The sequence below is a fragment of the Oncorhynchus gorbuscha genome, linkage group LG20, assembly GCF_021184085.1.
Source record: "Oncorhynchus gorbuscha isolate QuinsamMale2020 ecotype Even-year linkage group LG20, OgorEven_v1.0, whole genome shotgun sequence".
In the NCBI taxonomy this organism is placed as follows: domain Eukaryota; kingdom Metazoa; phylum Chordata; class Actinopteri; order Salmoniformes; family Salmonidae; genus Oncorhynchus; species Oncorhynchus gorbuscha.
This window is the reverse complement of record NC_060192.1, coordinates 3,392,399-3,419,338: the sequence shown is the minus strand read 5'-3', so window position 1 is coordinate 3,419,338 and position 26,940 is coordinate 3,392,399. Positions and strand designations below refer to the sequence as shown.

At 42.4% G+C, this 26,940-nt stretch overlaps 1 protein-coding gene across 3 annotated transcripts in view; it reads right to left on the bottom strand.

Annotated features, from left to right (window-relative positions):
• The window catches only part of LOC124007356 (erbin-like), a 118,210-nt gene that overhangs the window by 25,503 nt on the left and 65,767 nt on the right, over window positions 1-26,940 (bottom strand). For all 3 annotated transcript variants that reach the window (XM_046317852.1, XM_046317854.1, XM_046317853.1), the window contains exons 7-13: window positions 25,118-25,174; window positions 8,014-8,077; window positions 7,733-7,807; window positions 6,571-6,715; window positions 5,932-6,004; window positions 610-739; window positions 306-421 (exon numbers count right to left, since the gene is read on the bottom strand). In XM_046317852.1, the coding sequence (XP_046173808.1) occupies window positions 306-421; window positions 610-739; window positions 5,932-6,004; window positions 6,571-6,715; window positions 7,733-7,807; window positions 8,014-8,077; window positions 25,118-25,174 (660 nt within the window). The remainder of the gene's footprint in view (window positions 1-305; window positions 422-609; window positions 740-5,931; window positions 6,005-6,570; window positions 6,716-7,732; window positions 7,808-8,013; window positions 8,078-25,117; window positions 25,175-26,940) is intronic.

The following is a 26,940-nucleotide window of genomic DNA, read 5'->3' as shown; positions in this document are numbered from 1 at the left end:
TACTCATTTGTAATCCTTGTTTTATGTGATTAACGTTCCCCCATCTTAGCTGGGATAAGGAGTGTTGCGGGTTGAGATGGTGGTGACGAGGGCCCAAACAGGACTACAGGGGGGATGTGACATGGGAGAGTTGCGCCGAACCTGGATAAGACTGTGTGATGAAGAATGACAGACTTTCTCAATAAAAGAGGCCCCATCAACACTGGTCTCCTGCCTATCTGGCTGCTTTCCAGAATGCATCAACAATCTGACTGGACTGCCACCCGGCTGAGACGGGAGGAGTAGAGACAGGAGGCTAGACTCACTTGTTGTCACTGAGGTTGATGACCTTGAGCTTGGTCATGTCTCCCATCTCCTCGGGCAGAGACTCCAGCTTGTTGGAGTGCAGGAACAACACGGTGGCACTCTTCCAGCTGCCCATCTGAGTGATGTGCAGATAAGAGGGATGGGACAAAGGGATAGGACATCAGCACACAGCTGGGGCCGGACACGATAAGTTGATGTGAAACACACACAATTGATGTTTTGTACCTAAGCACACAGCACAGCGTGCACATAATAACACAAACCGACACTCGTAAACACACTGCGTGGGACTCCAATGCTCACCTCTGGGGGCAGCTGTGTGAGGAAGTTGTGGTCAGCGGCGAAGGTGCGTATGCTGACACACTGTCCGATGGAGGAGGGCAGAGCCTCAATCTCGTTAAAACTACAGTCCAGCTCATCCAGGGCTGCCAGCCTACCGAGGTGGAACAAGAGGAGGAAGAAGAAACAGAGGGAAAGGAAGAAGACAGGCAGAGGAAGAGGAGAAGAGAAAATAGGTGTTTAGTGTGGAGAGGGCTTTGGTTGATTTATTCATTCTAGAGGCATTTTATCATGAGGGACAGGAGACAGCTTTATACAATAGTGAGGGAAGTCCTATAAAACAGTAGCCAACAGTCCTTGGAATCTTTATCCCCTGTCAAATGTTCTATTTCTGACTGACAGCTACCATAACTATCTAGAAAAAAGAGTGAGCGATTATTCTGTGACTGGAAGACTCGCTGGAGAAGAGGTTACTCTATATCCAAAACTGTATCTGTATCTGGTTCTCATTATTCTGTTTTTCTCATGCTAGCATACAAGCTAGCACACACTAAATATATATGGTGTTTTTATTCCAGCATTAATACAAAAAAGACATTCTGCGGATAGATGTCTCACATGTGAAATTTAAGCTTGAGTTGAGCCATAGTAGCCGTCCCAACAACCGGATGTTCCGGTTATTGTCTGTGAGTATAACAGAACTGATGTTGCAGGTGAAAGCCTGAGAAAAATCCTATCCGGAAGTGCCTCCTGTTTTGAAAGCGCTGCGTTCCAATGAGTCCCTATTGAGCAGTGAATGGGCTATCAACCAGATTACTCTTTCTCCGTATTCCCGAAGGTGTCTACAGCATTGTGACGTAGTTTTACGCATTTATGTTGAAGAATACCCGTAAGCGGCTACATTGCGCAAGTGGTCAACTGATGCTCCCAGAGAGATTCTCGCGTAAAATACAGAGGTAGCCATTACTGCAATCGGTCCTACTGAAAAACGAATTGTCCCGATGGATATATTATTGAATAGATATTTGAAAAACACCTTGAGGATTGATTATAAACAACGTTTGCCACGTTTCTGTCGATATTATGGAGCTAATTTGGAATATTTTTCTCCGTTTTCGTGACTGCAATTTCCGGGTGATTTCTCAGCCAAACCTGAAGAACAAACGGAGCTATTTCGCCTACAAAAATAATATTTTTGGAAAAAAGGTACATTTGCTATCTAACTGGGAGTCTCGTGAGTGAAAACATCCGAAGCTCAAAGGTAAACGATTTAATTTGATTGCTTTTCTGATTTCCGTGACCAAGTTACCTGCTGCTAGCTGGACAAAATGCTATGCTAGGCTATCGATAAACTTACACAAATGCTTGTCTAGCCTTGGCTGTAAAGCATATTTTGAAAATCTGAGATGACAGGGTGATTAACAAAAGGCTAAGCTGTGTCTCAATATATTTAATTTGTGATTTTCATGAATAGGAATATTTTCTAGGGATATTTATGTCCGTTGCGTTATGCTAATTAGTGTCAGGCGATGATTACGCTCCCGCATGTGGGATGGGGAGTCACTAGAGGTGGACGTTATCAAGGCGACAATCAACCTTAACTCCTCCTCCACATTTACTGGATTGGATGAACAGTGCAGAAGAGAACCCCAAAAGTTTTTGTCTCCTTCTCGTCAAGACCAGTGTGACCAAGCTACATTAGATAAAGACAGAGTAAGCATATGCGACCAAAAACGTTGCCATTCGACCAGCAGTTTCATTTTGGGAACACTGTGCACCCAAAAGAATCTCTTTCAGAAAATAATTGTTGTAATGATAAGGCTTCGCTGTGCCATTGTTTCTGAGTGCCCTAAAGGGAAAAAAGTGCAGATTCGTTAGCGTCATGGTTGCACCATTACTACAGCGAAAACAGCTGGCTTCTCGCCCAAACAGGGTAAAGGATCGGATCCATATTAACGAATAAAAACCTTCCTATAAAAACAACATTTTACATTCATAAACCATGTCGTGGGCCATTCTAAAACTACTTGCACGCCGCTAACATAAATCGTGATTTTACACACACAAAAAAAAGTTGAAACTTATAAATGACAGGTATTCGCATCAACATTTGAGCTTTTATAATAAACTGAAGTATTTACAGTGTTACATATTCATTTCTAGAGCACAACATGTTCTTCAAAAGTAGCTAGATTTCATATAGGGTATCTCAAAACAATTAAAATAAAGATTTGCTAATAACTACAATTTTGTAGATTTCATGGCTACAGATGTGAGTGCTACGGGGCAATAGTCATTTAGACAGGTTACCGTGGCGCTCTTGGGGACTTCTTGAAACATGAACGTATTACAGACTGGGTCAGGGAGAGGTTGAAAATGTCAGTGAACAGCTGGTCAGCGCATGCTTTGAGTACGTGTCCTGCTGCAGCTGACCCTGTGCCTCAGTATGTGTGTGTGTACGCATGCATGGGTTGGGAAAAAGGCAGAAATCTCCAAATCTCCATTTCGCAGAAAAACGGACAATAAAGCTCTATTGAAAACAGAGAAGCTAGGAGAAAAGGCTGCATACGCAGCTGGGGATTTCTGCGCTATGAAAAATGTAAATACATGTGTTTCCAAAGGCAAAGTAAGATGGACCTGCTGCTTGCTGGCCAGTCATCAAAGGCTGTGGGATAAAAATAGCTGATAGTACTAGAACACAAGTTGTTCTTCTCTATCATTCCCTATATTCTCTATGTTCCCAAACTTTTTATAGTCCTGTACCCCTTAAAACTTTCAATCTCCAGCTGGGTACCCCCTCTAGCACCATGGTCACTCTCAAATGTTTTTTTGCCATCATTGTAAGCCTGCCACACACACACTATACATTTATTAAAACATAAGAATCAGTGTGAGTTGTCGTCACAACCCGGCTCATGGGAAGTGACAAAGAGCTCTTATAGGACCAGGGCACAAATAATAATAATCAATCATTTTGCACTTTATTTAGCCATCTTACATATAAACCTTATTTGTTCATCAAAAATGGTGAATAACTCCCCACAGGTTAACGAGAAGGGTGTGCTTGAACGGATGCACATAACTCTGGGTTGTATTGGAGAGAGTCTGTCTTAAATAATTTTCCACACAGTCTGTGCCTGTATTTAGTTTTCACGAGGGCCGAGAATCCACTCTCAGATAGGTACGTGGTTGCAAAAGGCATCAGTGTCTTAACAGCACGATTTGCCAAGAAACTCTGAGCACAGCCCCATCCAGAAATCTGGCAGTGACTTCTGAATAAGTTCCATTTTCAAAGAACCACTTGTTGCAATTTAGATGAGGCTCTCTTGTTCAGATATCAGTAAGTGGACTGAGGCAGGGCATGAAAGGGATAACGAATCCAGTTGTTTGTGTCATCTGTTTTGGGAAATTACCTGCATAGTTGCGCACCCAGATCACTCAGATGCGTCGCTGTACCACATTTGACATTGTCCGTCAGCTTGAGTTAGGGAGTAACTGCTTGCATGCGCGTTACCACTCCACTATGTCTCTCTGTCATGGCTTTTGCATCATCAGTACAAACAACAAATCTTGACCACCAAAGTCCATTTGATGTCACAAAGCTGTCCAGTACTTAAATAATACCCTCTCCCGTTGTCCTGATTTCCAGTGGTTTGCGGAAGAGGTCTTCCTTAATTGACCCCCCATAAACGCAACGGACGTATACCAGGAGCTGTGAATGCATATAATTCACTGGCTTGTATGCGAATTGTTTCAAAACATCTCCTGCCATGACCCTGATGCGTCGTGAAACAGCGTTGTTTGATGAAGGCATTGTCTGTATAGTTTTTTGGGCCTTTTCCCCCCAGCATTGTCCCAGCCATATCGGCGGCAGCAGGAAGAATGAAGTCCTCTACTATAGTAAGGGGCTTGCCTGTCCTAGCCACTCGGTAGCTCACCATAAAAGATGCTTCTAGACCCTTTTTATTAATGGTATCTGTTGCTTTTATACATGTCTTACTACTCGAAAGTTGTCTTCATTCTCGCTCAGAAAACTTGTGGCTTATTTTTACAAATTGTCATGTTTTGTTTCTGAATGTCTGAGCAAGAGTGAAGGTTTCCTGTGAGAGAGTAACGGTTCATGTGATTGGATGTTAATTATTTGACTAGGCTACCTGTATTTGACATTGTATTGTTACTTCGCTGAACACTAGATGGTTTCATTTACTACTCAGGCGAGAAAAATACCTCATCCAAAATATATAGCCCTGTTGGAAAAAATAAATATACAGTTTGAAAACGTGAAGGAAAAAAATGAATAATAATTGTGTGAATCACATTTGTATTTGGCATACCCCCGACAGCATTGCACATAACCCAGTTTGGGAATACCTGCTCTATAGCAACCGAGTAAAAAGAGGAATCTGATTCCCCTGCTCAGAAGTCAAGACCAGGGACAAACAAGAGTGTAGGACATCGAACACAACTCAAGGTCTAAAGCAAATTGAATTAAATACAATATTAAATACATTTAATCAGTTTGCTTTTACAATCCTGGTTTGGGATTAAACCACGGTTCCCCTTGCAATCACTTATTTATATTCCCGTCAAGAAACTTTTCCTAATCCCGGACCAGGAAATACAGGATAACATACTAATTGGCAATGTTGGGAAACAAAAACAAAAAGAGGAAAGAAAAATGTCAAAAATACAGAAAAATTATAAACCAAGTTGCCAAGATCCTTTAAATGCAATTTGGCTACCACACATACTATGTTGATGGTTTAAAATAATAATGTAATTTGTCTTGGTTGCTCCATACAGATGATCACGTCTGTAGTCAGAGTTCAAGTCTTACGTTGGTAAATTAGAGTGTGTGGCTTTTCCTTTTCTTCCACAGAGGTCAAATCTAAACTTGGTCAAGTCCCAGCCTGAATTGACTTCCGTGTTACCAGGAAACAGCAGTCAACTGCCAACAACTGGCCTAACCTGTCGTAAGTAGTTGAGTATTGGCGAAGCAGACTTAAACGGCGGCTTTAATCTGTCAATACGGTTTTAGGAGGTTCCTGGGGTCAGGGATTACCATTGCACCCATCCACAATAGAGCAGTCAGGATTTGTTCAATCACCTAAATCATTGGGCATAACGCCTCAACCTCTACAATCACTGACAACTGTGAAACGTCTCATATCTGGCACATGTGGAAAAGGAGGTCGATGGGACAAAGGGTTTAGGTCAATTAATCAAACCTAGCCCTATATTGGTGTACTGTACTGCAGCGTTCTGTGATATGATTGGATGATGATCAATGTGAACCAATCAGGATTGGTCTGGTTGTTTTAAAACTATGGCTGTAGTAGTACTCACCCTCCGACAGAGTCGGGAAGATACATGAGCTGGTTCTCATCCACTTTCAGAGCAGTTAGTTTCTTCAGGGAGCCTGAGAGGGAGGGAGGGAGAGATGGAAGGAGGAGGAGGGAGAAGAGGGCGGGAGGGAAGGAGGAAGAAAGAGAAAAGAGAGGTAGAGAGTGAATAAGAGGGCAGTAGGACGAGCGAGATAAAGATAAAATAATACACTGCTACAGTGCACACACAAATTGATTCTGATTCTCAGCTGGATCACCAAAAGAGTATGCATTACAGTAATGCAACAGATTAATAATTAATACCAGCAACAATACTGAAACTGGCTTTACGGCCATCGCTTGGGGCTTAATAAATTGCTTACTGAATCCAGCTGTACGCATTTGCTTCATCTTATTTAATGGGAAAGCAAAGTATCTCCCATCAGAATGAGAGCTGAATGCTTAGACATAAAATTCCAAGAGGGCTGCCATAAACACATATCCCCGTAAAATGTTATCATATATTTAGATGTTCAAACCATATCACCATATAAATTTAAAAATGGCAGATGGAACAGAAAACTGCTTTGGTGAAGAATCATGCTTCTGGAAGTCCACTTCGGTCTGTGGGTATATATAGTCTGTGTGTGTAGCCACTCACCTATGGATCCGGGCAGCTGTGTGAGTGCGTTGTTAGAGAGCAGCAGGTCCTGCAGGCTCTCACAGCCACAGATCTGCTCGTCCACCATCTCCAGGTTGTTCTTGGACACGTCCAGGTAGGACAGCTGCTTCAGAGTGCCCAGCCTCTGGAGAACAGAAACATGTGTGAGTACACACACAGCTATGTCTTACAATACTTGGGGACTTTAGGGGACCACATATTGATTCCCATTATCCCGAACCCTGAAGCCTAAAATAGCAAAATGTCCTCACTTCAAATCATTTTAGTTGGTTTACTATTCTTGTGAGGACTTCTGGTACTCAGAAGTATACACACACACACACACACACACACACACACACACACACACACACACACACACACACACACACACACACACACACACACACACACACACACACACACACACACACACACACACACACACACACACACACACACACACACACACACACAAAAGTACAACCTAATATGAGCCTGCTTTCATTGAAATGAACGAAAGACAAAAGGAAAGGAGAAAGAATGGTCTGGCTGCCGTGTTTTTGATGAGCGTTTTTTTCTTAATTAAACAGTCATTTCAATGTCATTATAACCAAATACAAACACCAGCGCAGTGAAATGCAGTGTACATCACAGCATTCCTAGGCATGGTTTTATGAGGCATTCTTTAATAATGTTCTACAGTGAGGCCAGGCGGTATTCAGTAATCCTAATCCAGGCAGAGCCTGTGGTTACGGGGTTGCTGTCGAAATGCTTGCGGCGCGCTAATGTTTTAATTATGACCTATTTACCAAACAAGCTGGCCATTTCCATGAGCGAAAAAGAGCGAGAGGCATTACGCAACACGTACTGATGACGACGTACCACAGCAAAACACAATTGTTTGGATCACACAATGACATCCAACCAACAGATGAATTGGTCTGTGGGTTAGTCATTAGTGACATGAATCTCATGACGTTGGACAGGGAGCAAAACATCTTTAATAATATCGTACTATGTTGGCTTTTTTTTTTAGTTAACACACAGTTTGTGTCTCTGGGGAATGTTTTACCACCATACTGTAGGACAGGACAGACTGTGTGAAGGTGCACAGGAAGAATAAGCCTGTGGGGAGTTGAATGGCAGTTTATCACCTTACCCCTGGTAGGAACGTCAGCCTGTTTCCATCCATCCACAGCTCTTTGATTCCAGTGAGCTGCTCCAATACCTCAGGCTGGGGTTAGGGGCAAGAGAGGGAAAGAGTCAGGAGAGACAGTGAGACAAAGAGTGGATGGAGAGAAAGAGTGGGGAGAGCGAGAGACACAGAGAGAGGGACAGAAAGGGAGAGAAATGAGAGCTCAATTAATTTACAACCATTCAGGAAGCCAATGACTTTAGAGGACTGAGGTTCAGCCGAGGGCAGGACAGAGAGACACTCACCACTTCAGTGAACTCGTTACTCCCCAAGTCCAGCCTCTCCAACTGGGTGAGCTTGTGCATGCTTCTGCAGAAAGAGAGGGAGAGAAAGAGATTGATGTTGAGCTAAGGAACTGGGAATAGTCAATCACAACAGCAGCATCAAAGGATTACCCTGCCATTCTGCAGGGTTACTTAGAAATCCTTTAAAAAATAAAATTGCCGCCATCTCCGTACAGAGATTGAATACAAAACATACATAGAAAATGTATGACGAGTTAATTATTGAGTATTGTGTGAGTGTCTATGCACAGTGCCTATAGAAACCCTACACACCCTTGACATTTTGCTGCCTTAAAATTAAATCTGAAAAGGGATTAAATAAATAAAAAAATCCCTACAGATCTACATAACCTACTCCACATTTTCAGTGAAAATGAAAGAAAGTTACGGAAAATGTTACGGAAAATGTTTTTCAAAAATATTTAAAAATATGACTGACATAATTGGATAAATCTCCATCCCCCTGAGATAATTGGTGGAAGCACCTTTGGCAGCAATTACAGCTGTGAATTATTTGCTTCTACCAACATTGCACAACTCTTAGGGCAACATACATCCATTGTTTATGTCAAAATTGCTCAAGCACATTACATTACGTTTGGAATCATAGACGGACAGCAATATTTAAACCTCGTCTCTGATTTTCAATCATATTTAAGTCAGGTTTGAGAGTAGACCACTCAACACCTCTTGGCATGTCTTTGGCATTAAAATGTGTCGAATTGTCTTGCTGAAAAATACAACCATCCCAGGATTAGGTTTTCAGAAAACTGAGGGCGGTTTTCCTCAAACTCCTTTCATATTACTTTTGATCCTGACAAACTCCCCAGTCCCTGCCGATGACAAGCATACCCATAACATGGTGCTGCCAACACAATAAAATAAAATAGGGTTTCACTCTGTTGTTGGATTTGACCCAACCCTGTAGTTTAGGCAAAAATGTTAAATTATTTGCTGTGATGTCTTGCAGTATTACTTAACAGCCTTGTTGCAAACAGAATGGATCATTTGGATTGGATTTTTTAAATTTTAAACACAGGCTTCTTTCTTTTCACTTTGTCATAGAGGCCAGTAACGGAGGGAATGCAATGTTGTTGATTATTGAGTATTTCCAAGTATCATGGAGACAGCATCATGTTATGGGTATGTGAGGTCAGTACAGGTGCATCAAAGCTGGGAACGAGACTGAAAAACAGCTTCTAACTCAAGGCCACCAGACTGTTAAACAGCCATCACTAGCACAGAGGCTGTTGCCCTATATACATAGACTTGAAATGACTGGCCACTTTAATAATCTTCACATATTTTGCATTACTCATCTCATATGTATATACTGTATTCTATACTATTCTACTGTTATCTTACTCTATGTCACTCTGAAATTGCTCATCTAAATAGTTATATATTATACATTCCATTCATTTACTTTAGATTGTGTGTATTTTAGATATTACTTGTTTAATATTACAGCACTGTTGGAGACAGAAACGCAAGCATTTCGCTACACCCGCAATAACATCTGCTAAAAGACATGTATGTGACGCATAACATTTGATTTGATGCTCGTCATCGGCAAGGATTGGGGATCAAAATAAATATGAAAGGAGCAAAGTCCAGGTAAAGACATGCCAGAATGGCTTTCCAAGAGATGTTGAGTGGTCTAGTCTCAGTTTTGACCCAAATCTGCTTTAAAAGAATATTGATGTCAATCAATTATTACCAAGCAAATGTAATGAGCTTGAGCAAATTGACAAAAACAAATGGATATACACAGAGTATACAAAACATTAGGAACACCCGCTGTTTCAATAACAGACTTAACAGGTGAAAGTTATGCCTTATTGATGCCACTTGTTCACTCTACTTCAATCAGTGTAGATGAAGGGGAGAAAACAGGCAAAACAATGATTTTTAAGCCAATTGAGACATGGATTGTGTATGTGTGCCATTCAGAGGGTGAATGTGCAAGACAAGAAGTTGAAGTGCCTTTGACCGGTGTATGGTAGTAGGTGCCAGGAACACCGGTAAGAGCGTGTCAATAACTGCAACGCTGCTTTCACGCGCAACAGTTTCTTGTGTGTATAAAGAATGGTCCACCACCCAAAGAACATCCAGCCAACTTGGCAACTGTGAGAAGCATTGGAGTCAACATGGGCCAGCATCCCTGTGAAACACTGTTGACACCTTGTAGAGTCCATGCCCCAACGAATTGAGGCTGTTCTGAGGGCAAAAAGGGTGCAACTCAATATTATGAACGTGTTCCTAATGTTTTATACACTCAGTGTATGTTGCCCTAAAAATTGTGCAAAGTAGGTCAAATCTTATTCCAAATGATTCCCAGCTGCCAAAGGTGCTTCCACCAGGTATTAACTCAGCGGATGATCCAATTATGATATTTCATTTTTATTTGTAATTCTTTTGTGGAAAATATTCATTCACTTTGAAAATGTGGAGTAGGTTGTGTAGCCCTGTAGGGGTAAAAAAATATATATATATATTTTAACTTCTTAGGGCTGGGCTAGGCCCCTTTTTTCTCCACTTCCTGTCTGAATGACGTGCCCAAAGTAAACTGCCTATAGCTCAGGCCCTGAAGCCTGGATATCCATATAATTGGTACCGTTGGAAAGAAAACACTTTGAAGTTTGTAGAAACATTAGAATAATGTAGGAGATTGTAACACGATAGATATGAAAGAAGAAAAGCCAAAGAAATAAACTATTCAAACTTCTTTTTGGAGAGACCATCCTCTTAGAAATGCAAGAGTAAGAAAATTAGCTCCCTGAATGCTATTCCTATGGCTTCCACAGGGTGTCAGCCAGTCTATGTTCAAGGTTTCAGGCTTGTAACATCAAAAACAAATAAGAAATATCAGTTTTAGCAGAAGGACAGTCTTGGAAAATCGTGTTTGCGTGCGACATGAAGACATTACGCACCTGCTAAAATCATTTCCCTATTGAACATAGTTCTTTCCGTAAGAAATATTATAGTTTGATTACATTTTAGGATATCTGAGGAGTAAATAGAAACTTTGTTGAAACAAAGTTTAGGGGTAGATTTTCAGATTCCTTTCTCTGCATGTTGAACGAGTGGATTACTCAAATCAATGGCGCCAACTAAATGGACTTTTTGGGATATAAAGAAGGATTTTATCTAACAAATACGACACTACATATTATAGTTGGGACCATTTGGATGACAAATCAGATGAAGATTATCAAAAAGTAAGTGAATATTTAATCGTTATTTGTGAATGCATGAAACGTGCCGGTGGACAAATATTTTGATGTGGGGCGCCGTCCTCAAACAATCACATGGCATGTTTTCACAGTAATAGCTACTGTTAATCAAACAGTGCTGTTAGATTAGCAAGAATTTAAGCTTTCAGCCAAAATAAGACATGTACATAAATGTTTAAAATCCATAATATTTATGATTATTTATTTGATTTGCGCCCGGAAGTTGTCCCGCTCGCGGCTAACTTCCTATATGCACTGTATGTTAGTGATGTGCGGGTTAACTCATAACTTCCCGCTCGCGGCTAACTTCCTATATGCACTGTATGTTAGTGATGTGCGGGTTAACTCATAACTTCCCGCTCGCGGCTAACTTCCTATATGCACTGTATGTTAGTGATGTGCGGGTTAACTCATAACCCGCAGCCCCTGCGGTTATATCAGCGGGGTGGGCGGGTCTAGGGTAATGAAATATTGTGTTGATTAAGGGTGGGCTGGTTGAATACCATAAAAAAAAATCCATGAATGTATCATTCTTGCGCAAGTTCTAACTACAGGCTACATTGAGGTTCGCTTTCATTTTTTTTTTTTAGGTTATGTGGCATTAGTGCATAAGCCTAAGCTTTAGGGCCTAACTGTACACGAGCCAAATAGCCTTCACTCCAATCACCAAATGCTTCTGGGAACCAAAGAGGCAAAAAAAAAGACAATGTCAGAGTTGAATTCAATAAGAGAAAAGCTGTGAAATGAAGAGCTGAAAATAAAGAGAAGGGAGGGCCAGAACAGTAATGTTGAGGAAAGATTTGGTGAAGTGGTAAAAGAGGACGATAGCAGTGCCAGCTACTGTACGTTAAGTGTGATGATTGTGAGGCGCTGTATAAATTCAACTGTCACATGACGGGGAATTCATATTGACCTATGGCACGTCAAGGGGACCCTGTAGCCGATGGGTTAAATGGATACGGAAATCTGGACACTGACTGTAGGTCTATAACCTCTTGCATAGCCTTAATATGAACTCCTGCAGAATAAAGCAGTACTTGCGGTAAAATGAATGATACACCAAATGTAGGCAAAATGTTCTCTCTGGAACATGAGTGGAGAAATATGATTTTCTTCCAGCATCTTAAGAGAACACAAATGTGCAGTAATATACCGTCTGTAGAGGTGCTATCTTTATCAGCATCATAAAAGCTGATAGCATGTCATCCACACAGAATATGCACCCAAGCTGAACTGAAATCGTATCAAAAACATTGGGTCGTTTTCAGAGCTTTCTATTGGGTCGTTTTCAGAGCTTTCTATTTCCTTACAACCTGTCAAACTGATGTTATTTAAACATTTTGCACAGAAAATCTTTGCAGTTGTATTTAAAAAAAGTTTGCTTTTGTATTTTCTCTTCAGTCCCTAAACGTCTTTGCACCACGAAAGAAACAGAGATGACAGAGAACTTTACCGATGTCAACTAGATTGAAGCACTCATTCTATCGATTTATGACGGCCCGGTGAGCAAGGGTTAATTTAGTCTTCCAGGGCAACATACGAGGACAGAAGAGGAGCTGCATGAAATGTAATTATAGATTATACACATTATAAGCAGAAACATCTCAATCAGGCAAAATAAATCCAAAACATTATGCAGTCTCTGACAGTACCTTACAGTGCATTTTCTATAATAGCGGGTTAGGGTCGGGACTCAGATTTTCACATAGTTGGTCGGCTTCGGATGGATTATTAGCCATTCCTGGAGGGTGCAGGTAAACAACAGCTGACTCGCTGTGTACTCATCCATTTACGGTGCATTTGGAAAGTATTCAGACCCCTTGACTTTTTCCACATTGTTACTTTACAGCCTTATTCTAAAATGGATTAAATTGTTGTTTTTTCTTGTCAATCTACACACAACACCCCATAATTTGAAATTGCAAATGTATATATATAAAAACGGATATCACATTTACCTAAGTATTCACACCCTTTACTCAGTACTTTGTTGAAGCACCTTTGGCAGTGATTACAGCCTCGAGTCTTCTTGGGTATGACGCTAGAAGCTTGGCACACATGTATTTGGGGAGTTTCTCCCATTCTTCCCTGCAGATCCTCTCAAGCTCTGTCAGGTTGGATGGGGAGCATTGCTGCATAGCTATTTTCAGGTCTCTCCAGAGATGTTTGATTGGGTTCAAGTCTGGGCTCTGGCTGGGTCACTCAAGGATATTCAGAGACTTGTCCCGAAGCCACTCCTACATCCCCACAAGCATGATGCTGCCACCACCACCCCAGTCATGTGCCTTTTACCGAGGAGTGGCTTTCGTCCGGCCACTCCACCATGAAGGCCTGATTGGAGTGCTGCAGAGATGTGATAACCTTCCAGAAGGGCAACCATCTCCACAGAGGAACTCTGAAGCTCTGTAAGAGTGACCATAAGAGTGACCACTGGTCATCTCCCTGACCAAGGCCCTTCTCCGCTATTGCTCAGTTTGGCTGGGCGGCCAGCTATAGGAATTATCTTGGTGGTTCCAAACTTCTTCAATTTAAGAAGGATGAAAGTCACCGTGTTGTTGGGGACCTTCAATGCTGCAGAAATCGTTTGGTATTCTTCCCCAGATCCATGCCGACACAATCCTGTCTCGGATCTCTATGGACAATTCCTTCGACATCATGGCTTGGTTTTTGCTCTGACATGCACTGTCAACTGTGAGACCTTATATAGGCAGGTGTGTGTCTTTCCAAATCATGTCCAATCATTTTAATTTACCACAGGTGGATTCCAATCAAGTTGTAGAAACATCTCAAGGATGATCAATGAAAACAGGATGCACCTGAGCTCAATTTCGAGTCTCATAGCAAAGGGTCTGAATACTGATGTAGATAAGGTATCGTTTTAAAATTTTTGAATACATTTGCAAAACAGATTATATGAACCTGTTTTCGTTTTGTCATTATGTCATTATGTGGTGTGTAGATTGATGAGGAAAAACAATTGAATACATTTTTTTAACAAGGCTGTGACGTAACATGTGGAAAAGGGTAAGGGGTCTGAATACTTTCCGAATGCACTGTATGTGTACTGTATGTGTATGCAAACTTTCACCTAGTGTCCCTGTAGTCTAGTTTCTTAAAATAATAAAACAATAAATACTGCTTTATTTCACACAAGGGCCCTGTTATAGCAGGCTCACTCCCAGTTCTCCTTCTCGCCCATTTAAGGCCGATTTCGTCACAGGAAAAAGCATCGCAAACATTTGACACAGATACGGTTATGTTACACCAGGGGGCCATGAAAAATGTTATGACACATGCCAAAGACATTTGTTCAAATAACGTCCTGGAATTGATGCTGGTCTAACTTTACTCCCATATCCAGGCTTGCTTTTCATTCAGAGTTTTATCGATTTCTAACAAATTGGCAGCAATAGATTTTCAGGTCTGGGTAAATTCATATGCATCTAGTGACAGACTTGTGGCAAGATATTGATGGGCGATTTAACATGAGATCATCTGGTCAACATCCATCCCACTTCACTGACAGGTGCTACAGATCCATGCTGTGTCGATCGACGCATATAGATACAAGAGAACTGGACGCTATACGACATAAGCTATATTAAATGAGTATAACATGTTATTGCATGTGTTACTAAGACAAACAAAATCTAAACACGACCTATAACATGAGACAGAATGTGATAGGCGATGGTTTCTCAGTGAGGATAAACCTCTTGGGTTGCGTCGCAAATGGACCCTATTCCACTTATAGTGCACTACTTCTGACCAGAGCCCTATGGGGATCTATGATGGGATTAAGGTGCCATTTGGAACACAGCCCTAGTCCTCAAAACACCCGTCAAACCAAACGCAGCTCAGCGCTAGCCTTAACAGTTACGCGCTTCCCCCTGTGGAGGCTGTTTTCTCTTCGCTGCTGCTCAAAACATCCCACTTATAATACATACCATGTACCCGTCTGTACAATCAAACTACAAAACGAGCCGGATTCATGGCAAACTCTGGGTTTGGTGTCGTAATAAATGTTGGGGTCGATATAAAAATACGGCCTGTGTATTCGGACTGTGATGAAAGCATGCGTTCCTGCTCTACCAGGCTCTGTTTCAGAGCTGCTGTCAGAGACAGTACAGGGTCCCAGAGGATTAAATGAGTAAGAAGAGGAACGCGTGACGGTGCTTTCGCCAAAAAGCGTCTGGGGTAAGATGGGTGTGTGGGTGCGTACGTGCAGTTGTGTGTGTGTGTGTGTGTGTGTGTGTGTGTGTGTGTGTGTGTGTGTGTGTGTGTGTGTGTGTGTGTGTGTGTGTGTGTGTGTGTGTGTGTGTGTGTGTGTGTGTGTGTGTGTGTGTGTGTGTGTGTGTGTGTGTGTGTGTGTGTGTGTGTGTGTGTGTGTGTGTGTGTGTGTGTCTCGCATTTTGTGTGTATGTGTTTATTTATATCCAGGGATGTTTGTGCGTCTCTGGCATCCATTCTGCCATTAGGCCTTCTGTTTGTCAGAGCTCCAGCCCCTAACAGGCCTGGCTGCTGTCTCAGACACAGAACACAGAGGACCAGTCAGCTAGGGGACAACAGAAGAACTGGACCTAGATGCCCCTGATAGGCTTCAATTAGACAGAGATAGAGGAGAGACACAGAGAGAGGGTAGAGAAAGAGAGCGAGGTAACGAGACCGAGCGAGACAAAGAGAAAGGGAGACATCAAAACAACCTGCGACCCTCTGGATCCTCTTAATAATCATTGTTTTTAATGTGAAAGAAGAGGCTTTCAAAAGATGAAACAGAACAGGAGCTACGGTCAGAATTTCCTGATTTTTACATGACATCACGACTTTTAACCACATTTCCACGATCAACAAAGAGGCGGCGTAGCTATGTATAAAAAAGTAAGCAAACGTGTGGTATCAACACTGGGAGGCTAACCTCTGATCCCATGTACCATCTCATGTTAGGCACTTAACACCCCCCCCCCCCCCAACAAAGTAGAATACATGTTAGGTAACTATATAAAACATGTGGTCAGTCAGCTTGGAGAGCTACTGCTCAAACACAGCAGCTCATTTCTGAAATGTGGTTTGTTTAGAGGGGGACTGGAAAGACACCCAGCACACCCAGTAGCTCTCCTGGAGGATGATTGACCACCCAACTGAATCCATGTTATGCCTTTATAAAATAATTTCTTCATTCAATGTATCAAAGTTCAAATGGCAAACAATCTTTTTATACAGCTGAAGCAAGCCCACTTTTTCCCCCCGTTTTCTTCCAGGAACTACTCCATTATAGTACAGTCAACTGCATCTTAACTACCGTAGAAGTGTTTCGTGTGCAGGCTGACTAGCATCTACTGAGCTGCAATGTCCCATACATTGGAAGCCCAAATCAACTGGAAGTATTGCTGCCACATAATCCAAAAAACAGCTACATCCAATCATTTAAAAATAAATTACTGTTTGTGATTCAAAAACTTGATTCAACGCGATTGAGCAGAATCCCAAGGAACACAATGGCGAAGTGAGTCGTTTGTTTTGTTGGTTAAATTATTAATTTGAATCGTTCCAAAAAGGAAATCAACTTTGTATGGCCTTACAGTATTTGCGAGTGTCAGTGTAAAGTTTTTGGGGACATGACAAAAAAAATGAATACATGCTAAGAATAGCTAAACCGATAACTAGTCAGGCTACATTATACACTAAACAAAATGATAAATGCAACAATTTCAAAGATTATACTGAGTTACAGTTCAAATAAGGAAATCAGTTAATTAAAATAAATGCATTAGGCCCTAATCTATGGATTTCACATGACTGGGAATACAGATATGCATCTGGTCACAGATACCTTAAAAACAAAAGTTGGGTGTGGATCAGAAAACCAGTTAGTATCTGGTGTGACCACCATTTGCCTCATGCAGCGCGACACATCTCCTTCTCATAGAACTGATCAGGCTGTTGATTGTGGCCTGTGGAATGTTGTCCCACTCCTTTTCAATGGATGTGTGAAGTTGCTGGATATTGGCAGGAACTGGAACACGCTGTCGTACATGTCGAACCAGAGCATCCCAAACATGCTCAGTGGGTGACATGTCTTGTGAGTATGCAGGCCATGGAAGAACTGGGATAGTTTCAGCATCTAGGAATAGCGACATGGGGCCGTGCATTATCATGCTGAAACAAGAGGCGATGGCGGCGGACAAAAAGCACAACAATGGGCCTCAGAAACTCGGCATGGTTTCTCTGTGCATTCAAATTGCCATCGATAAAATGCACTTATGTTAATTGTCCATAGCTTATGGCTGCCTATAACATAACCCCACTGCCACCATGGGGCACTCTGTTCACAGCGTTGACATCAGCAAACCGCTTGCCCACACAACGCTATACACACTGTCTACCATCTGCCGGCCCCAGTTGAAACCGGGATTCATCCATGAAGAGCACACGTCTCCAGTGTGCCAGTGGCCAAGGAAGGTGAGCATTTGCCCACTGAAGTCAGTTACGACGCTGAACCGCAGTCCGGCCCTGGTGAGGAAGATGAGCCCCCAGATGAGCTTCTCGGAGACGGTTTCTGACAGTTTGAGCAGAAATTATTTGGTTGTGCAAACCCACAGTTTTATCAGCTGTCTGGGTGGCTGGTCTCAGTCGATCCCGCAGATGAAGCCAAATGTGGAGGTCCTGGACTAGTCGAGGTTACACATGATCTGCGGTTGTGAGGCCAGGTGATCAGCTTTAATATGTTGATAGAAGCGACAGTGTAATTGTCTGCATCATTTCCAATCCCCTATATACTTTTTGGTAAATATATATATTTTTAAATGATTTTCCCGGCACCCCATCTTCCCTAATTGGAGTAAAATAACGGACAAAAATACTTAGTGCATTCAGAAAGTAGTCAGACCCCTTGAATTTTTCCACATTTTGTTAATTTACAAATCCTAAAATTGATTAAATAAAAAGGGTTTTCCTCAATCTACACACAATACACCATAATGACAAAGCAAAAACAGGTTTAGATTTTTTTTCTCAAATGTATAAATAAATCACATTTACATAAGTATTCAGACCCTTTACTCAGTACCTTGTTACAGCACCTTAGGCACCGATTATAGAGTCTTCTTGGGTATGACACTATAAGCTCGGCACAACTGTATTTGGGGAGTTTCTCCCATTCTTCTCTGCACTGCAGATCCTCTCAAACTCTGCCAGGTTGGATGGGGAGCGTCGCTGCACAGCTATTTTCAGGTCTCTCCAGAGATAATAGATCGGGGTCAAGTCCAGAATCAGGCCGGGCCACTCAAGGACATTCAGAGATGTTCCGAAACCATGGCCGTGTCTGAGGTCCTGAGAGCTCTGGAGCAGGTTTTCAACAAGGATATCTCTGTACTTTTCTCCATTCATCTTTTCCCCAATCCTGACTAGTCTCCCAGTCCCTGCTGCTAAAAAAACATCCCCACAGCATGATGCTGCCATCAGCATACGCCACCGTAGGGATGGTGCCAGGTTTCCTCCAGACGTGACGTCTGGAATTCAGGCCAAAGAGTTCAATCTAGGTTTCATCAGACCAGAGAATCTTGTTTCTCATGGTCTGAGAGCCCTTTAGGTGGCTTTTGGCAAACTCCAAGCGGGCTATCGTGCATTTTACTGAGGAGTGGCTTCCGTCTTGCCACTATCATAAACGCGTGATTGCAACACTCCACCAGAGATGGCTGTCGTTCTGGAAGGTTCTCCCATCTCCACAGAGGAACTCTGGAGCTCTGTCAGAGTGACCATCGGGTTCTTGATCACCTGCCTGACCAAGGCTCTTCTCCCCAAATTGCTCAGTTTGACCAGGTGGTGGTTCCAAACTTCTTCCATTTAAGAATGATGGAGGCCACTGTGTTCTTGGGGACCTTCATCAATGCTGCAGAATGATGGAGGCCACTGTGTTCTTGGGGATCTTCAATGCTGCAGAATGATGGAGCCCACTGTGTTCTTGGGGATCTTCAAAACTGCAGAATGATGGAGCCCACTGTGTTCTTGGGGATCTTCAATGCTGCAGAATGATGGAGCCCACTGTGTTCTTGGGGATCTTCAATGCTGCAGAATGATGGAGGCCACTGTGTTCTTGGGGATCTTCAATGCTGCAGAATGATGGAGGCCACTGTGTTCTTGGGGATCTTCAATGCTGCAAAATGATGGAGGCCACTGTGTTCTTGGGGACCTTCAATGCTGCAGAAATTGTTTGGTACCCTTCCCCAGATCTGTGCCTCGACACAATCCTGGAACTCTATGGACAGTTCCTTCGACCTCATGGTTTGGTTTTTGCTCTGACATGCACTGTCAACTGTGGGGCCTTTTATATAGACAGGTGTGTGCCTTTCCAAATCATGTCCAATCAATTGAATTTACCACAGGTGGACTCCAATCAAGTTGTAGAAACATCAAGGATGACCAATGGAAACAAGATGCAGTTGAGCTCAATTTCGAGTCTCATAGCAAAGGTAGTGAATACTTACATAATTTATTTTTTCTATATTTGCAAAAAAAAATAACTTTTTGCTTTGTCATTATGGGGTATTGTGTGTAGACTGACAAGAAAAATAAATGAATGCATTTTAGAATAAGGGTTTAACATAAAATGTGGAAAAAGTCAAAGGGTCTGAATACTTTCAAAATGCACTGTCTGTAACATGCTCTGGTTAGGCCTAAAATGAGCCAATGTGACCCATCAGAAGTGCCATGGTGTTTCCTTGGCATCTCTATATAGCTGACCATCGATGTACAGTTTATCAAACACCATAGAGACGCTGCCCATCAATATACAGAACCAGTCAAAAGTTTGGACACACCTACAAGGGTTTTTCAGTTTGAAAAAAACTATTTTCTACATTGTAAAATTATAGTGATGACATCAAAACAACAATAAAATAACACACATGGAATCATGTAGTATTTTAGATTCTTCAAAGTAGCCACCCGTTGCATTGATGACAGCTTTGCACACTCTTGGCATTCTCTCAACCAGCTTCACCTGGAATGCTTTTCCAACAGTCTTTAAAGAGCTCCCACATATGTTGAGCATTTGTTGGCTGCTTTTTCTTCACTCTACGGTCCAACTCCACCCAAACCATGTCAATTCGGTTGAGGTTGGGTGATTGTGTAGGCCAGGTCATCTGATGCAGCAATCCATCACTTTCCCTCTTGGTCAAATAGCCCTTACACAGCCTGGAGGCGTGTTGGGTCATTGTCCTGTTGAAAAACAAATGGATAGTCCCACTATGTCCAAACCAGATGAGATGGTATATCGCTGCAGAATGCTGTGGTAGCCATGCTGGTTAAGTGTGCCTTGAATTCTAAATAAATCACTGACAGTGTCACCAGCAAAGCACACCCACACACCACCTCCATGCTTCCGCAGAGATCATCCGTTCACGAACTCTGTGCCTCACAGACATGGCGATTGGAACCAAAAACCTCAAATTTGGACTCATAAGACCAAAAGGACCGCTTTCCACCAGTCTTATGTCCATTGCTCGTCTTCTTGGCCCAAGCATCTATTCTTCTTATTGTTGTCCTTTAGTAGTGGTCTTTGCCTGATTCAATGAACAGTTAATCTTGAGATGGGTTTGTTAATTTTACTCTTTATTTGGGCTGCAATTTCTGATGCTGCTAACTCTAATGAACTTATCCTCTACAGCAGAGGTAACTCTGGGTCTTCCTTTCCTGTGGTGGTCCTCATGATTGCCAGTTTCATCATAGCGCTTGATGGTTTTGCGACTGCACTTGAAGAAACTGTCAAAGTTGTTGAAATGTTTTGAATTGACTGACCTTCATGCCTTAAAAGTAATGATGGACTGTCATTTCTCTTAATATGGACTTGGTCCTTTACCAAATAGGGCTTCTGTATACCACCTCTACCTTGTCACAACACAACTGATTGGCTCAAACGCATTAAGGAAAGAAATTCCACAAATTAACAAGGCACACCCGTTAATGGAAATGCATTCCAGGTGACTACCTAATGAAGCTGGTTGAGAGAATCACAAAAGTGTGCAAAGCTGTGATCAAGGCAAAGGTTGGCTACTTGAAGAATCTCAAATATAAAAAATATACACTGCTCAAAAAAATAAAGGGAACACTTGAACGACACAATGTATCTTCAAGTCAATCACACTTCTGTGAAATCAAACTGTCCACTTAGGAAGCAACACTGATTGACAATAAATGTCACATGCTGTTGTGCAAATGGAATAGACAACAGGTGGAAATTATAGGCAATGAGCAAGACACTCCCAATAAAGGAGTGGTTCTGCAGGTGGTGACCACAGACCAATTCTCAGTTCCTATGCTTCCTGGCTGATGTTTTGGTCACTTTTGAATGCTGGCGACGCTTTCACTCTAGTGGTAGCATGAGACGGAGTCTACAACCCACACAAGTGGCTCAGGTAGTGCAGCTCGTCCAGGATGGCACATCAATGCGAGCTGTGGCAAGAAGGTTTGCTCGGTCTGTCAGCGTAGTGTCCAGAGCATGGAGGCGCTACCAGGAGACAGGCCAGTACATCAGTAGACGTGGAGGAGAACGTAGGAAGGCAACAACCCAGCAACAGGACCGCTACCTCCGCCTTTGTGCAAGGAGGAGCAGGAGGAGCACTGCCAGAGCCCTGCAAAATGACCTCCAGCAGGCCACAAATGTGCATGCGTCTGCTCAAACGGTCAGAAACAGACTCCATGAGGGTAGTATGAGGGCCTGACGTCCACAGGTGGGGGTTGTGCTTACAGCCCAACACCGTGCAGGACATTTGGCATTTGCCAGAGAACACCAAGATTGGCAAATTTGCCACTACCCTGTGCTCTTCACAGACGAAAGCAGGTTCACACTGAGCACGTGACATGTAAAGATAAAAGTATTTAATTCATTCAGATCTAGGATGTGTTATTTTAGTGTTCCCTTTATTTTTTTGAGCAGTGTATTTCGATTTGTTTAACACTTTTGTGGTTACTATATGATTCCGTGTGTTTTTCCATAGTTTTGATATCTTCACTAGTAAAAATCAAGAAAAAAAGTAGGTGTCCAAACTTTTGACTGGTACTGTACAGTTTATCAACCACCATAGAGAAGCTTCTACTCATTTGTCTGCATTTAAAAAAATCGGATTTCTTTACGGAGCTGGTCGTTCATTCCATAGTTTGTGCCTTTGAGCGGACTTCCTTTTCTTTGTACCTTGATTTTCTGCTGGAAGTGCTGAAAACAAGCCACTATGGGGCACGGGCCATGGTGGGATGTGCTTTCTATTCTATGCTGAAAACAAGCCACTATGGGGCACGGGCCATGGTGGGATGTGCTTTCTATTCTATGCTGAAAACAAGCCACTATGGGGCACGGGCCATGGTGGGATGTGCTTTCTATTCTATGCTGAAAACAAGCCACTATGGGGCACGGGCCATGGTGGGATGTGCCATGGAAAACAAGCCACTATGGGGCACGGGCCATGGTGGGATGTGCTTTCTATTCTATGCTGAAAACAAGCCACTATGGGGCATGGGCCATGGTGGGATGTGCTTTCTATTCTATGCTGAAAACAAGCCACTATGGGGCACGGGCCATGGTGGGATGTGCTTTCTATTCTATGTAATTCATTGTAGCTGGTCTTGTAAAATTGTCAGATTAGTAGATATGAACTCGCGCACAGACGCCTCGCGGTTTCTAGATTTAACCTTTTCAGTGCCAGAGAATATTAAGTTATCCCCTCATACTGCATATCTAGCACGGTCTCTTGAAGGACTCTTGTCACGGTCAACATTGTTTACTTTGATTTCCAATTTGTCAACAGTGCCCCCCCTTAGCGTTTTATTCTCTTTGAGCATATCCTCAAGTTGTTTGTTATTGAAAGCGATGGCAATGTTGAGGTCAGCTAGGTTCTTTCTCAGTTCATCTAAAAACAGACATCTTTTGAGTTATGGAGACCAGAACACTTTGGAAGCGTTGACGTCATTGCCAGTGGAGTTGTTTAAATCCACTGTGTCACTGGATGAGTTCCTAAATCTTTTTGGCAGGCTTTATGGCAGAGATCCCGGTGTCTTGCTTTATTATGGCCAGCCTGAGTTAAGGAATCCCCACAATCCATGTCGGAATGGTAGTATTGGTCAATGAAAGATTCCAGATCCCACAGGCTGTCATGTGATTTATCCAGCTTCTCCAGTTTGGGTAAGCTCAAAGTTGTTAATAGCACATTTTCTGGATTTTTTTGCACACCGCAAGGTATTGGTAAACTTTCATTAGTAGGGCTTGCAGGAGAACAGCCTTTTGCAATATAACGTATTTATTAGAAATGTTTTGTTTTTTGGAGTGCCGCTCCGCCACGCTGCTTACCTGCTCCTCCCATACTGCCAAATTTTCTAAAACGACGTTGGAGACTGCTTTATGGTAGAGAAATTAACATTCAATTCTCTGGCAACAGCTTTGTAGTCAGCATGCCAATTGCGCGCTCCCTCACACCTGTCAGGTGCATGGATTATCTTTGGTAAAGGAGAAATGCTCACTAAAAAGGGATGCAAACTCATTTGTGAACAGAATTTGAGAGAATTAAGCTTTTTGTGGCTATGGAACATTTCTGGGATCTTTTATTTCAGCTCATGAAACATGGGACCAACAGTTTACATGTTGCATTTATATTTTTGTTCAGTACAGTTCAGAAAGCAAAAAGGCTATTGCTGTAAAGAGAAGACAACTAAAAAAGATGGACTTTACATTAATCAAAATTATCAACTTAATTGAGCAAACAGTAAGCCTAAAAGCCAATCTTATTGGCACCATCTGCGAGCATCGGCCATATCCCCGGTGAGCGCGCACTGCGCATATCCACGATCATTGTTGGGTCAGTGCCACTTAAAAGTTTGTTTTCGGACGATCATTTCCTCCTCCAGTTTAGATGAACGTCCTTCTATGCGTCTCTCCTTCTCATTGGCCTCTTATATGGACATTGTTTTTATTGATCTGTTTATCAGTGTCAGCAGAGTAGGCTACCCTGTAATTTGCCATAATAAAAACAGATTCTGCTTATGTCTCCAGTCATATAAAGTGAACTATAACTGCATGAAATGTGTTTTTCCTGTGCAAAGAAAGAAACTTCTGATATAGCCTATAGCCCAGGTCTCTACACTATACATGCTCAGCCATGCATTGAACAACACTTTTTTTACAAACAGTGATTGAGTTCTATTATTTGCCTAAAGTATGACTATCCAATCTACTCATCACATAAGTCCGCAAATGTGATGACGCATGGAATGCTTTATTATAAAAGGGGCATTTTTTTAATGGTAAAAATGTACTTCCCCAAACTTAACTCAAGCTCCGCCTGCAAAGGCTAGTGATTTAGCTGTTCATTACTCGTCTTGTTGGCTGAGGAAAAGTAAATGTGGACAGTTATTCTAACAGCTTCAAAGTGAGCGGTAAGGACACACGGCGTTGCGTCCTCGACTTGCATGTTCTGTTAAGATGAATTACCATAATCGAAATGCGAGTTCGGTCATTCTGAACACCGTGGGTGGGCGTCCTAATCCGGTTACGCACCCAATGCATATGGGTCTGGTAAATTAAAATTCCATACGGTGAAATTCAATGCCACAGAGAAAAAGTGAGAGAGACTGAGAAAGCAAGAGTGTGTAGGGGAGAGAGGGAGAGAAAAGAGAGAGCGAGATAGAGGACAATAGAAAGGAACTTGTCCTTTTTTCTCCCTCCCACAAACATTGTTGCTCACAAAGAGCCACCTCTTGTTCGTCCGTGGACTGTGAGCTGTGAGGTCTGCAAGGGCTTTGATATGGGGAAAACAACATGTGAAACAGAGACAGAGAAAACTTACTTTGGCAGCATCTTTAACTGGTTCTCTCTCAGCTCCAGGATCTGCAGTTTAGTCAACCTGTGGGAGAGTGAGAGAGGAGAGCGAGAGATAGAATACAAGTCAATGACATAACACTCACTGTGTATACTCAAAGTGAAATCTATTGACCAGCCTTCAGGGACATGGGATAGTGTTTTATCCTGGGGCTGGATCACTGGGGCCTGACCAACGATGTGAGCCATACAGATATGTAATTCAAGATTCCACATGACTCCTGCTAGTTTGAAACTCAGCTGTGATTCAGCTGTAAAGTGGGGGAACTGAGCCCAAGAGAAAGCTACATAAGGTCAGTAGCAAGGTTTCCTCCCATGTCATAAACCTATATGATCTAGCCATGATTACATACTATATCTTACAGTAAGTTCGGAAAGTATTCAGACCCCTTCCCCTTTTCCAGATTTTCTTATGTTACAGCCTTATTCTGAAATTGGTTACGTAAAAAAATGTTCCTCAGTCTACACACAATACCCCATAATGACAAAGCGAAAACAGGTTTGCAGATTTTTTGGAAATGTATTACAAATTTAAAAAACGGAAATACCTTATTTACATAAGTATTCAGACCCTTTGCTATGAAACTCAAAATTGCGCTCAGCTGCATCCTGTTCCCATTGATCATCGTTGAGATGTTACTACAACTTGATTGGAGTCCACCTGTGGTAAATTCAATCGAGTGGGCATGGTTTGGAAAGGCACACACCTGTCTATATAAAAGGTTCCACAGTTGACAGTGCATGTCAGAGCAAAAACCAAGCCATGAGGTTGAAGGAATTGTCCGTAGAGCGAGACAGGATTGTAAAGAGGCACGGATCTGATGGGAGAACCTTCCAGAAGAACAACCATCTCTGCAGAACTCCTCAGTAAAATGCACATGACAGCCTTGATTGTAGTTTGCCAAAAGGCACCTAAGATTCTCTGTTCTGATGAAACCAAAATTGAACTCTTTGGCCTGAATGCCAAGCGTCACGGGACAATGTCCGTGAGTGGTCCAGCCAGAGCCGAGACTTGAACCCATTTCGAACATCTCTGGAGACCTCAAAAAAGCTGTGCAGTGACGCTCCCCATCCAACCTGACAGAGCTTGAGAGGATCTGCAGAGAATAATGGGAGAAACTCCTCAAATACAGGTGTGCCAAGCTTGTAGCATCATACCCAAGAAGACTCTACGCTGTAATCGCTGCCAAAGGTGCTTCAACAAAGTACTGAGTAAAAGGTGTGAAGACTTATGTAAATGTGATATATCCGTTTTTTAAATGTTTTTTTATACACTTGCAAAAAAATCTACAAAACTATTTTTGCTTTGTCATTATGGGGTATTGTATTTGGATTCATGAAAAGAAGTAAAAATAACAATTGAATCCGTTTTAGAATTAGGTTGTGTAAAGTAACAACATTTGGAAATCGTAAAGGGGTCTGAAAACTTTCCAAATGATGAAGAGTTAGTCTCTATAGAGACAGGGGAGTGTGGAAGTTGAAGCAATTGAAGAAGAAAGAGGGTTGTAGCAGTTGATTTTATCTCAAACTTTAACATCACACTGCATTCATACACATATTGGTTCCTCTGACTTCTAACCTCACACACACACACACACACACACACGCACGCACGCACAACTGCAACCCAGGCACAACGGCAACCCAGGCACCACGGTAACCCAGGCACCACGGTAACCCAGGCACCACGGTAACCCAGGCACCACGGTAACCCAGGCACCACGGTAACCCAGGCACCACGGTAACCCAGGCACAACGGTAACACAGGCACAACGGTAACACAGGCACAAC